The sequence below is a fragment of the Myotis daubentonii genome, chromosome 11 (genome assembly GCF_963259705.1).
Source record: "Myotis daubentonii chromosome 11, mMyoDau2.1, whole genome shotgun sequence".
Classification (NCBI taxonomy): domain Eukaryota; kingdom Metazoa; phylum Chordata; class Mammalia; order Chiroptera; family Vespertilionidae; genus Myotis; species Myotis daubentonii.
The window spans coordinates 70,387,354-70,400,599 of NC_081850.1; the positions used below are offsets into that span (position 1 = coordinate 70,387,354).

Here is a 13,246-nt window from a genome sequence, read left to right on the forward strand (position 1 = left end):
CCCAACGTATCCCATGACTCCTTATCCTACCCCCCACCATGTGCAGCTGACAGTGTTGCCCTGCAGGTTCTACTTCCTGTCTCTCCAATCTGTGCCTCTCCGCAGCGTTCTGTCACACAGCTGCCCCATCCTATCTTCTCCGGTTGCTCAAAGCCTCAGAACTGACCCCCCTTCCTCCAGTCTTGCTCCTTTTCCAGCCCGGCCTCCACCCTGTATCCAGGCAGCTTCCTTAAAGCTCCAGTCAGGCTGTATCGTTCTTCTGCTTAGAGACCTACAGCGGGTCACCTTGCCCTCCAAATAAAGCCCACTGCATGACTACGAAGGCCATGAGATCTGATCCCTGCCTGCTCCTCCCCAGCTCATCTTCACTTTTTAATCAAAGCTTGTCTATCCTAAATCTTAGCTTCTTTCGGCTTCTAGAGTGTGCTATGTGAGTGTACTCTTCTCTCTGTCTCTCTCTCTCATGTGTGCATAACCCAACCATGCCTCACTTCCTTGGTCTTTCCCCGGTAGCCACTTCCAATCTGCCAAGACTCACCTCCTCCAGGGAGCCTTCTGGATCTCCCAGTTTATGTTAAGTGCCCCTCTCCTACACTCCCTCGGTTTTTGAACTTTCCACTTTGTCACTCTGACCTATGATCATCTGTTTAGTAAGTAAAGAGCTCAAACACTTTTCTACTATAACTCAGTTAGGCAAAACAATGTAGTCTTCTAGGTTTCTATAGCTGACATGATCTTTCCCTCAATCCATTCCATTGATAGCAAAAAAGTATTTCAACTTGCCAATTAAGGGTACAGAACATCCTCTTTAGAGTAACTATTTAGTCCAAAGTTCAACTCCCCAACTAGCTGTCCTGTCTTTCCCTTACCTGGTAGTTTCCCCACCCCCACCTTCACGGTTCTCAGGATGGATGCTGATGGGACAATGTTGGCACAGACACGGTCTACCAGACCCTTGCTGGCAGTCACTATGTGATTTCTTGTTGAGTGTGGCTCTGGACTCTTGTATTGTCATCCATTGTGACATGGGTGGTCTTGGGCAGGGGCAACATGTCAGAATCCACTATCAAAGCCCCAAGTCACGAGGACCTCACACTCTGGAGCCCCTTGTTCTAATCTCTGGCCCCTTTCACCTCCCTGTCTCCATGGCAGGGGGATAAGCCAGGGAGTTTTATAGCTTCGTTTTCTCTGTCCTGGGGGTGCAGGACTGCGGGACTAAATTTTGCTGGCTTCCTGCTCACCTACCGCCACCCACTCAGTGGAGCTACCATTGGGTTGTTAGCTAAAGGGACTCCAAACTCCCTCCCCAGATTATAACCTGATCTGGGGGACCAAGCACCATTGTTCCTGCTCATCTGCCCTGGGATCCTCCCCAAACCCTTGTTAGGATCTTGGGAATTTGTTGACACCACCGTCAAGGTTGGGGTAAGTGAGGAGGCTGTGTTGACTTTCCAAAGACAAGAAAGAAGGTGTGACTCTCAAGGCCTTTTCTCCTCACTAATCCCTCCAGCACGATTGGCAAGAAAAAAAAAAAAGTTTTCTCCCTTTCCTGGAGGTCACAGCCATCTGTTCATTAAAATAAGACTGTGGCCAGAGATGGCCAAGCTTAGCTTTGGTTTGAAATGGAATCGTCACCGCCAGTGCAGGCTGGCTTTCCAAACTATGATGTAGCTCAAGACAAAACAGAGTCAGCTACGGGCACCTTGTGGACAGGGAATGTCTGCTTCAGCATTGCATCCCCAGTGCCTGTCACATAATAGTAACGATGTGTTGAATGAATGGGTTCGTGAAAGACTGATGAACGAAGGACTAGGTCTGCAGTGCTTGACCAGAGAACTTGAAGAAAGACCCATAAGGAAGAAGCAGGTCACCTGAGAAAGGACTTTCTCACTAATCCCTGAGGAGGGCGGAGCTGGAGGGTGGGCTGGTTTAAATACTACCAGACCCTAGAGCAGTGATGGCGAACCTTTTGAGCTCGGCGTGTCAGCAGTTTGAAAAACCCTAACTTAACTCTGGTGCCGTGTCACATACAGACATTTTTTGATATTTGCAACCATAGTAAAACAAAGACTTGTATTTTTGATATTTATTTTATATATTTAAATGCCATTTAACAAAGAAAAATCAACCAAAAAAATGAGTTCGCGTGTCACCTCTGACACGCGTGTCATAGGTTCGCCATCACTGCCTTAGAGATTCATGTGCCTACAGAATGGATAAAATCTAGCCTAGTGCCTTTCCGTCTGGGCTCCAGAGAGATCCATATTGTATTCCCGCCTTCCCTCTCCCAGTTCCAGAGGCAGGGAGGAGCTTTCCCAGAGCACCCAGCCAGGCAGAGACAGAGCCATTGTCAGAACAGGCCTCCCAACTGCTGGATCACAGAGGAAATCGTATCTCACCTGTCTCCTCCCCGCCACCCCCAAGTTGCAGAAAGGCTCCTGTTTAGTTGGGGGGAAGAATGGGGCACGGTTTAAACCCGGGGAGGTGTCTGCATTGGCGTTGAGAGTTTGATGCCACCCTTTCAGGTGGCTTTGGGCAGCCCAGGGGGAGCCAGGGAGAGTGGACCCCTCCCTGCAAACTCAGAGGCTCAAGGCAAAGCTCCTAGCTTCCTTCCACAAGGAAAGGCTGCAGACAGCACTGGCTTCTCCAGGATGATTTACTTCCCTAAAATACCTCAATTTAAATGCTAATTTCTCCAGAACTGAGGGGTGATGGGCTCCTGTGAGCAGCTGGTCGCTGTGTATTAATGTATCCAAAACACTCACACATACTCTTCAAGGGGGGGCCAGGTAAAACCTGGGGGAGGGTGGCGTTTGAGTCCGGCTTCCCTGGCGTGTTATTGCTGTTAGCAGGGCTGATCTGAGGGAACCGGACAAGGTGCAGCTGCCTTTGGTGCACCTTGCTCTGCAGGTTTGTGACCCTTAATGGTCACTGCAGGTGGCAGGAGGGTGGAGAGGCCTGACTCTCCTCCACGCACTGTCCAACAGACGCTTAGGGGCCTTCTACCATGATCCGGCACTGTGCCGGGCTCTCCCAGGCTCTCAGGAGATTCAGAATCTAGTGTGGGATGCAGGCAACGGAATGAGCATTAAAGATAACTGTACACGAATCCTCCTAACCCAGGGGTGGGCAAACTTTTTGACTCGAAGACCACAATGGGATCTTAAACTGGACCGGAGGGCCGGAACAAAAGCATGGATGGAGTGTTTGTGTGAACTAATATAAATTCAAAGTAAACATCATTATATAAAAGGGTGCAGTCTTTTTTTTTTTTTTTTTTTAGTTTTATTCATTTCAAACGGGCCGGATCCGGCCCGCGGGCCGTAGTTTGCCCACGGCTGTGACCTAACCCCTTGAAGTTAACCTGACTATGCCAATTTTACAGATGGTGGCGCTAAGGCTCAAAAGTCACTAAGGCTTCCCAACTCAGCCAGGATTTGGATCCATGTCTGTAAGACTTCTGAGCCCATGACCTTTCCACTACCAGATCCCAAGGCCACCCCTGGAATCCATTTACAAGCAAGATACATGCGAGAAAGGTGATAGGAAAGGTTTACTCCAGCTGGGAAAAGGGCATGGCTTCATGGCAGAGGTACTTTTTGACCAGGCCCTTCCTGCTGGCACGGCTCACCCCACCCAAGCTCTGTACCTCCACCCCGATGTGATGCCAACCCACACACGTGCGTGCACTCCAAGAGTGGGAGGTCTGACCTGCCCCGGCTTGGAGAGATCACTTTTCTTCTCTGGTCCTCCGAGCTCAGAGGGGTTCCTGGTCCCTAGCTGAGCCCCACAGGAGCAGGTGCCTATGCACATAAGAAGTTAGAGGAAGAAAGCAGGTTTGTAAGCGTCTGTGGAAGAGCTGGAAGTTTAGGCCCCAGTCCCCGATGTGCCCTGGATCCTGGAAGCATGCTGCAACCCTGTGATAAAACATTAGAACGGACTCTCAAGATGTAGGTCATGCACAGGTTAGCACGTGCGTCTCTGGGTTTCCTTTCCTTGTCTTCCTTGAGCGTCCACTCCGCATGCAATTCGCACAGTGCTAGGCCAGGGGGATGGGGGCGAGGGGGCGAGGGGGCTGGACATGGGGCAGGCGTAGGCTTGGTCCCCTGGAGTCAGAGTCCCGTCCAGGGGGAGTGTTAAGTATCAAATAAGGTCCCCATGAGCCCCTCTGGTGAGAACCGCAAAGCTCTTTGCAGAAGGCAGCAAGGTGCTCTGAGAGAATGCGACGGGAGAACTGGTCCCTGAAGATTCCTCAGAGGCAGAGACGTAATGTGTGGGCGAAAGGGTCAGTAGGAGCGGAAGGATGAGTAGGAGCGGAAGGATCAGGGGGAGCTGGCCAGGTGCAGGGGGTGGGGGCAAAGGCTCTCCAGAGAGAGGGCAAAACCTCAGGAGGCTCTTTTGTAGGCAGCAAGCACGGCCTGTGAGAGGAATGCAGGGACAGTCGGTGCAGCTGGAGAGGGCGGGCCGGGCAGTGCTCAGGGAAGTAGGCAGGAGGGGACACAGGGCTGGACTGGGTGGGAGGCCTTGCAGACCTCCTGCAGCGCTTGCATTCTCTCCTGGTCCTCATGGGTGGAGGCACCTCCCCGGACTGCCCAGGCTGTCTCCCTGGACATACGGGATGAGTGAGGCCTGTCATTCCCAGAGTTGTCGAGTGCATGGGGCCCAGGGTCTATTTTTAAAATTTGATCTGTTGTTTCCGTATAATGTCAGTCAAGAAGGAACTGTTTTGTAGATGTTTGGGGGGAATGTTTATCGAAGGAATAGTGGCCCCGTTCCTGTTTGAAACACATTGTCCACTTATGCATGTATACACACACACACACACACACACACACACACACACACACACACACGTGTGCATGCAGCCACAGTCATGGGCACAAAAGCACAGTCCGCTCTGACTGTAAACGAGAACGGCCTGGTTAACCCAGTGACCCAGAGCCCAGGCTCCGATGCATTCACTGAGCCTGTTTCCCCGAGTGCCAGGCACTGAGCTAGGAGCCCCATTGGCTACCGTGGGGTCTAGGCCACCGTCACTTCCTACCTGTGAACCTCAGCTGGACAAGCCCCTGAACCTCCCTGAGCACCCATCTCTTCATCTACAGCTTGGGAATGAAACAGTTTTCTCTTAGACATACATATCTTGGCACACTACCTAGAACAGAGCTGATGATTAACATATATGATCGATCAATCAGTATTACTCATTCTCCTTCCTCTCTTCCTAGTATTAGGATTAGTCAGTTGCCTGGTAGTTTTTACCACACACACGCTCACACTGACACACATTCTCACACACGCTCACTCACACACACAGTCTCATTCACACACACACAGTCTCATTCACACACACTCTCATCTCCGCGCCCCCCCCCCCCCCCAATCTCCCCCACACATACTCGCACACACTTACTCACAAGCTCTGAGAACCAGAGTTTGGTTTCTGCCTGAGCCTGAGAGTCAGCCCGCACCCTGCCAGCCTCTGGCACCCATCCCAGGCGGGTGGGTTCCAAAGCTGCTGTCCTGCTGGGGTTCCCACTGTGGCTTCCAGTGCAGAGGAACTTCCCCCTGGCTGAGGCTCCCATCCCTGCTTTGCCTCCAGAGAGAGCTGGTTGATGCAAAGGCCCAGGGCGCCCTCTGCTGGCAGAGGCCTCACAGGACGGCTGTCGCCCAGGTGGCACGGAGGGGCCCAGTCCTGAGGGACCCCCCTTGGTCTTTGCTGCTGCTGCTGCCTTGTCACTTCTGCTTTGTCCTTGCCTCCTTCCCAGTCTGGCCTGTGAACTCCCACCCTTCCATCTTCTCCGTCTTCCTCAGGTGCTTCCTCAAAACACCCCCCGCCCCGCCACCCCTGATTCCTGGAAGCTCAGGGGGGACACCTTCCTCCAAGAAGGAGCATCCTGAGCAGGCCCCCAGCCATCCTGAGGGTGCCCACAGGCTGCCTCCCACATTTCTGTTTTCCTCTTTCTGAGCCTCATTTCAAGGCTGCAGATGAAGTGCTAAGCATCCCCTCTTTTTGTTTTTCTCCTTCCGCTCCTTTCTCCTCCTCCAGATCATTATCAGTGTTTCTAACTCTGAGGATCTCAAAAGTCAGATTTTTGGTTGTTGTTAATCCTCTCCTGAGCATATATTTTTCCCCATGGATTTTTAGAGAGAGTGAAAGGGTTGGGGAGAGACAGAGAAACATCAATGTGAGAGAGACACGTCGATTGGTTGCCTCCCGCAAGTGACTAGGGCCGGGGGTGGAGCCGGCAACCAAGGTGCATGCCTATGATTGGAATTGAACCTGAGACGCTTCAGTCTGCGGGCCAAGGCTCTAACCACTGACACTGAGTCAAACTAGCTAGGGCTCAAAAGTCAATATTTAATACAGAAATGCCCTAGAATGCTGTCCATGCCAAGTGGCTCTCAGGTTTCAGCTTGCATACTCCCAGAAGCAGGAAGCTCACCCCCTCTCTTGGCAGGCGGCTCTGGTTTTAGTCAGGTCTGTTGTCTAGAAGATTAAAGCCCGCCTCCCTGCGATGCACTGTTACTGCCCCTCCCGCTCCCTGCCCCCCAAAACGACCTTTGTTCAGGGCTCAGTAACCTGGAGTCACCCAGAGTTCTGCCTTCTGTACCTCTCCTCCAGGAAAGGGACAGAGCCACCTGGAGAAGTGAGGGCAGGAGGGTTACTAGCCTGGGAGTCGGGAGACCTGGGTTTGAGGATAACCCATTGGTTGCTGTTGAGCAAGTCACTGCCCTTCTTCAGGCCTCGGTTGTCCTCCCCGTCTCAAAAAAGGGAGGAGATTGATCCCAAAGATCGCGTAGGGTCCTTCTACTTTAACAGGCAAACACCCAGTCGTTCAAGCTGCTCTTTCTCCAGCTTGCCCTCACCCGTCTTCTTCAAGCACTGCTTGCTGCCCTCCGTTCCCTCCAGGCCTCCTTCACCATCGACATCGCTTAGGCAATGGGTGTTTAGGAGCCAAACTCGCGGTTTCTACAGCATCAGACTGTGTCCTCAGCAGTTGGCAGGGTTAGCCCATGAAGTGTTTATAACTACCCTGAGGTCCCCTCTATAGACAGGGAAACTGAGGTTCTAAGAGGACCCCCTAGCTTGCTCAAGATGGCACAGCTGGTAAGTGGTGGCCGGGTTTGAGCCCCGCCTGCCAGATGCCAGAGCCTGTCATTACAGCTTGTTCTCAGGGCTGGGATCCTGGAGCCAGTGGTAGCGCAGCAGAGGCACCTGCCCACTCCTGAGCCGCCTCTGTTCGGACCACGGCTGCCTGCCTCCCTGCCCTGCAGCCCGCGGCCTCCCCTCCCTCCATTGGCAGTCTCTCTGCTCCTCTCCACAGGGAGAACAACTTCATCAAGGACTTCCCGCAGCTGGCCGACGGGCTGCTGGTGATCCCGCTGCCGGTGGAGGAGCAGTGCCGGGGGGTCCTCTCCGAGCCCCTCCCGGACCTTCAGCTGCTCACTGGTAAGACACGTGCGGACCCCTCCCCAGCCTCCCTGACCGCACACCTGGTCTCAGGTGCGATCAGTCCTCAGCACCTCCCAGGAAGGCCCCACAGGACCTCTGCCTTCGTGAGAGACGGGGTGTGCAAGGGACCTGCCATTTGGGGGGCTCCTACTATGTGCAGAACTGGGGGCTTGCCTGAGACTCTGGACTCTGAGCCCGGGCCAGGTCCACTCTCCTAGCAAATTTCAAGTATATGCTAGAATATCTTTAACTAGTCACCATTCTGAATGTGAGCTCTCCGGGGTTTACTTATCCTACATAACCAGACCTTCTACCCTTGGACTAACATCTCCCCATTTTTCCCACCCCACCTCCAAACCATTTTTGCTCTCTGCTTTTACAAGTTCAACTTTTTTAGATTCTGCATATAAGTGAGATCATGTAGTATTTGTCTGTCTGGCTTATTTGATGAGGTTCATTTTTAAATCATTCTAAAGTAAAATCAATGGGGACCCCCCCCGCCCCCAGCCTCTCTCACTTGAAAGCACTTCAGTTACCCAGCTTGTCTTTGACCATCGGCGCTGAGCCGTCTGTAGGGTGGGTATGATTTTCCCCGTTTTATAGAGGAGGAATCTAGACTCAGAGAGGTGAAGGGACCAGCCCAAGGGCGCACAGCAAATCTTCTGGGACTGGAACCTGGTGCCATGGCTCCGGGCATCTGTCCTGCTCACTGGGCTCTGCAGCTCTCTCCCCCTTATGGAAAGCGACCTTTCACAGCCACTCCTGAGGCTCCATGCTCCTGTCCCACAATGCCTTTCCCGCCTCAGCGTCTTTCCCGGTTCCTCCCCTCCCCGTTTCCTGGGGACTTCCCTGAGGTGGAAGGTCCCTGCTCGGCCTTTTTGGGACAGTATTGGTTCTCAGCTACAGGCCAGGGAGAATGGCCAGGTGAGGGAGGACTGAGCCATCTCGCAGAGAGGGAAACTGTCCCCCAGGGAAGCCCTGAAACAAGGCAGGGTTAGGTCCGTTCCCCTCTAGCACTTGCAGGCTCTCGGAAACCTGTACAAGTCCTCTCATCGCAGACGGGGAGAACCCACAGGGGTTGAGAGTCTCCTGGGGCCTGGCACTGTGCAGGCGTTAATCCCTGTCACCCTGTAAGGGTGCTGGTGTCCCCTTTAATGGTTAAAGAAGTCATCTAACTCGCCCAAAGTCCAGTCAGGATTTTAAGCCCAGTTGGTCTTCACTCCGAAGCTGATGCTGTATCCACTTGCGCATCACCTCCGTGACCTGTCCTACTTCAGGGAGGAGCCCAGTTGCAGATCCCACGAAATCATGGATGTAAAAATGTTTTGTAAAACGTGTCTAAAAATTGCTGTCCCTTCCTTAATTCTTATGTTTCATAGATCGTAAGATCATAGAATTTCAGAGCTGACAAACTGTAAAGGGCTTCTGCTCCTGCTCCTGATGAGGAAATCAGGTCTCCACTATCTCTGCTGAGTGATCATCCCTCTTGCATATCCCCAATGACGGGGAGTTCACCACCTGTTAAAGCCACATTGCCACGGTCCATTGGGGGAAGGGGCTGCTATGCTCCAATGGGAAGGACCTGGCTCTGTCACTGACTGTTGCATCTTCTTGGACAGTTTCCCTCTCTGAGCCTCAGTTTCTCCTTCTGAAAAATGGGGCATAACAGTTATTTTCTTCAGGATTACGGTGAGAATTGCAGATCATGGATGTCAAATGCTTGGCACATGAGTGGTATGAATTTGTAGGATTATTTGTCTCGATCAGGGGTCTTTGGAAGTGTCCTAATAAAGGAACGGTGACATTTCAAGAGTTATTTTTTTTGTTACCAGGAAAAAATACCTTCCCCCATCCCAGAGCTTCATTCTACCTCTGATCCCTGGGTGGGGAGCCAGGAGAGAGTCGGGTGAGATGGACTCTGGAGTGGAGGAAGAACAGGGCTGGGTTTGTGAGTGTGAATGAGCCAGTGCTTCGGTACTTAATGAGAGCCCGCTGTGCATCAGGCGCTGTTCTAGGCTCTGCAGAAGTGAGAAATGCAGACCACGGGGTCACCCTCAAGTAGCTGACCTTCCACGGGAGGACCTTTATTCCATGTTGGAATCCAGAAAGGACCGGAGGCGAGGGAGGTGGGAAGCGAGGGGTGGCGTGATGACCTCTTACTGGGGAGGCCCAGGGATGTAACCAGAAGCAACAGTATTTTTTTTCTTCTTTTGGACATCACGCCACCCAGTGGACAAGCTGTATCCACAGCCTGCATTCCTATGTCTGTCCCCTCTCCTGGGGATGGGGCCCAATTGCCAATACTAGTACACCCTCCACGCTTGGTCTGGATTAGGATGAGCATGACTAGCTGGGCAGAGGCTGCTGGGCACTGGTGTCTGGTTTTCCTGTGCAGACTGTGGCCTCTGTCCTGACTCCACACACGGCCCCAACCTGCCCCACCCACCGCCCGCCTCTCCCCGCCCCTGCAGAGGAAGGAGAGGACAAAGAGGGCATATTTATAACAAAACGGCCTTGCTCCAGTGGGCAGATCTTTGGGGGCCATGAATATTTTACTTTAAAATGAAAGCCTCTAAGAAAAAGTGCATTACTCTTGCAAAGGCTGCGGAGGAAAACAGGAAGTTGACAATAATGGACAACTTTAATACTGCAGTAATGTCCAGAAAGAAATCACTGGTTCCAATGAGATTCTCATTTTAATCTCGGTATCAAATATCTCTTTAAGCGCCTCCGCACCAGGGGGCAAAGGGAAAGGATGGCAAATGCGCCTGCGGCTGGCAGAGGAGACACAACAACAGTGATAATAACTGCGGATGTGACCAGCCTTATTCATGTGTTTCTTCTCTGATTATAACAAAGAGAGTTTGAAACCCTCCGAGTAGGAGATTTAGAAAATGGAGACGAATATAAATCAGGAAGCAAGAATCTTTATACACCCACCACCAAAGTTAGCCGCTTGCTAATATTTTGTTGTGTTTTGTTGTTGTTGTTTATTTTTGGACTATACTTTTCTTTCCGCAAAATGTATTCCATGGAATGTGAGTTCCAGCGGGTTCGCTGTAGAAAAGGTATTCTGTAGTTAAAGAGGTTTGCAGAATGCTATACCCTACCTGCTGGGAGCTTTTCCATGCTTATTAACCTATTCAAGTTCTGAGAAACCACAGTGTTTTAAAACGAAGCGTTTGACTTTGCTTAGCCAGTGTTTCTCAGTCTGTCTTGAAATGGGAACCTTTTATTCACACGTGCGTTTCGCAGGACACCTGTGACCCTCCCATGTTTTCACAGTGGGAAACAATGGTCTACATCACTGCTTCTCACCTCTGGGGCCGTCCCGTGAAAGCAGCCCTCGGCGATCCGTGGTAAACGGGCTGTCCTTTAGTGACCCTGGTCCTTATGTATAGCATTTCTCGTTTCCTCACTTGAGTCTCACAATGTGCCTAAGGAGTCAGATCAGCGTAGGTAGCAGCAGTGTCAGACGGGGAAACTGAGGCACTGAGATGTCTGGTTTCCCATGGCATGTTGCCACCAGGGCCCGATGAGCCCATAAAGCCAGTCTTGTTTGTAGGGTAAAGGGCCTCACATGTTGCTGGGCAGAGATGAAAGGCGGTTGAAATCAGAGGCCGGGATGAGATCTGGAGTTGGGGTCCAGATAAAGTTGTCAGCCCCAGCAAGAGCCCGCACCCAAGGCCCAGCGCCTGCCTGTTTAGAAGAGGTGCCGTCCCCCGGACCCCAGGGATGCCGGGCGGCGGTGTGATGCGAGGCCTCTAAATGCTAGGCTCACGTGGCCCTCTTGTTCCCTCCCCAGGAGACATCAGGTATGACGAGGCCATGGGTTACCCCATGGTGCAGCAGTGGAGGGTCCGGAGCAACCTGTACCGCGTGAAGCTCAGCACCATCACCCTCTCGGCAGGTGAGGACCGCGCCCGGGCAGCCAGGGGACTTGGCTTCATTCAGCACTAGTTCCCGAGGACCTTGGGTGTGCCAGGCCCTGTGCTGGCCCTGGGGAGCTGCCATCCAGGGGCTCACAGGGAGAGCAGATGGGCAGCAGACAGACCGTGACATCTACCCAGTAATGGGACAGCTGAGGCACAGGAGAGGGAGCCACCCAGAGAGGCTTCCTGGAGGAAGGAGTGTCTGAGCAGGGAGTGTGTGGAAGGACGAATGGAGGGAGAGGCTAAAGGACAATCTGTGTCCCACTTACGAACTTGAAAGAGTTCAAGTGTAAGTTCTCGGGCACTAATTCCTCCGGTCTCTTCTCCTGGCTGATTTCTTTCCCTGCTCCTCCTTTATACAACAGTACCACATACCCCCCACCCTCCCAACACACACACGCACACTCACACACACACACGCACACGCACACACGCACACATTGCCCAGTTACCCACATGAACCCTGAGCCTGAGCTGAAGGTGATCATTTGTAGCTCTCCAAATGGGACCTGTTCTGTCATGCCTCTGGGACTTTGCACATGCTGTTCCCTCTGTCTGGATCTCCCCCCAAGGGAATCCTGCAATACTCAGTGACACCTCCAACATTCCCCATTCCCCTCAGAATAACTCGAGAAATTCCCTGTGGGCAACTACCTACATCAAATACTTGATTCCTGTCTGAGTCCTCCTGTTTCATCCACAGATCTGAGAGCGCGGCTAGGGCTGGGGTCCAACATTTCTGTATTCTCTGTAACAGAGAATCAGCACATGGCCGGTGCTCATGTTTGACCAGGGAATCTATCTATCTATCTATATCTATATATATATATATATAGATATAGATATAAAGAACCACGGTCTGACACATCCAAAATGACCAAAGGCTCTACCTAACGCCCAGGCAGGCTGCGTGCACAGCAGGCTCTAGTGGGTGGGGACTTGGGGAGGCGGGGCCGGCACTCACACTCACTCACAACTGCACACAGGCACAGACACACACAGCGCCCACCAGCTCACAGCCTTTTCTCCCTTTCTTTCCCTCCCTCCCAGCTCGCTCTTGGAGCCTCTCGCAGAATGAGACCCCCTGGCGGGCAGAGGGTGGAGCTGCCCCACTGGCCCCGCCCACCCCCCAGCTGGGAAAGAGGAAGAGGGAGACAGGGAGGCAGGGAGGCCTGGAGGACTGCTGAGAAAAACAAAGACAGACAGAGACTGGGAGAGACTGGGATGGAGAGATGGAAACAAAATAGCAATATTAAATATTTCCTCTAATTAATTCCTTTTTAATGTGCATGAATTTCATGCACTGGGCCACTAGTAAAAAATATATAAAGGACAACTGAAGAGCAAGGAATGAGAGAAGGACTTTGGGAATATGGGCCTGAGCTCAGGTTTTGTACCCTGGCCCTTCCTCACACTGCCACTGGGTGACTGTCCCAACATCGCCTCATTATCCACCAGCTCGTTGCTTAGCTTTCCTTGTTCAGTGCCCTTTTCCAGTAACATTACTCGTTTAGCCTGAGACTCGGAAGACTTCACTTTCTGAGAAGCACAAATAGTAATTACTTCTGACATCAGCCAGAATTTTATAAAATTTTCTGTCTTTCAATGTCTTGCAAGGAAGGCATTTTTTATTCCATTATTTTTCAGAGAAAGAAACTGAGGGTCAGAGGGGTTAGGCAATTTGACCAAGATCGCACAGCTAGTGAGTGGCAGCACAGGAGCAGAGCAGGGATTCCAGTGCAGCTGTGTCTGCCGGGTAAAGAGCCGCAGGGCGTCTGCATGATGTTATTTATTACCTACAGGCACCATCTCATCATTAACACCGCGGTATTAATTACCCGGCCACACGAGTTAACGG

General features: G+C 52.1%; 1 protein-coding gene across 2 annotated transcripts in view; it reads left to right on the forward strand.

The window, feature by feature from the left end:
* The window catches only part of ASTN2 (astrotactin 2), a 742,933-nt gene that overhangs the window by 508,737 nt on the left and 220,950 nt on the right, over positions 1 to 13,246 (forward strand). For both annotated transcript variants that reach the window (XM_059657840.1, XM_059657842.1), the window contains exons 14-15: positions 7,329 to 7,453; positions 11,262 to 11,366. In XM_059657840.1, coding sequence (XP_059513823.1) covers positions 7,329 to 7,453; positions 11,262 to 11,366 — 230 coding nt within the window. The remainder of the gene's footprint in view (positions 1 to 7,328; positions 7,454 to 11,261; positions 11,367 to 13,246) is intronic.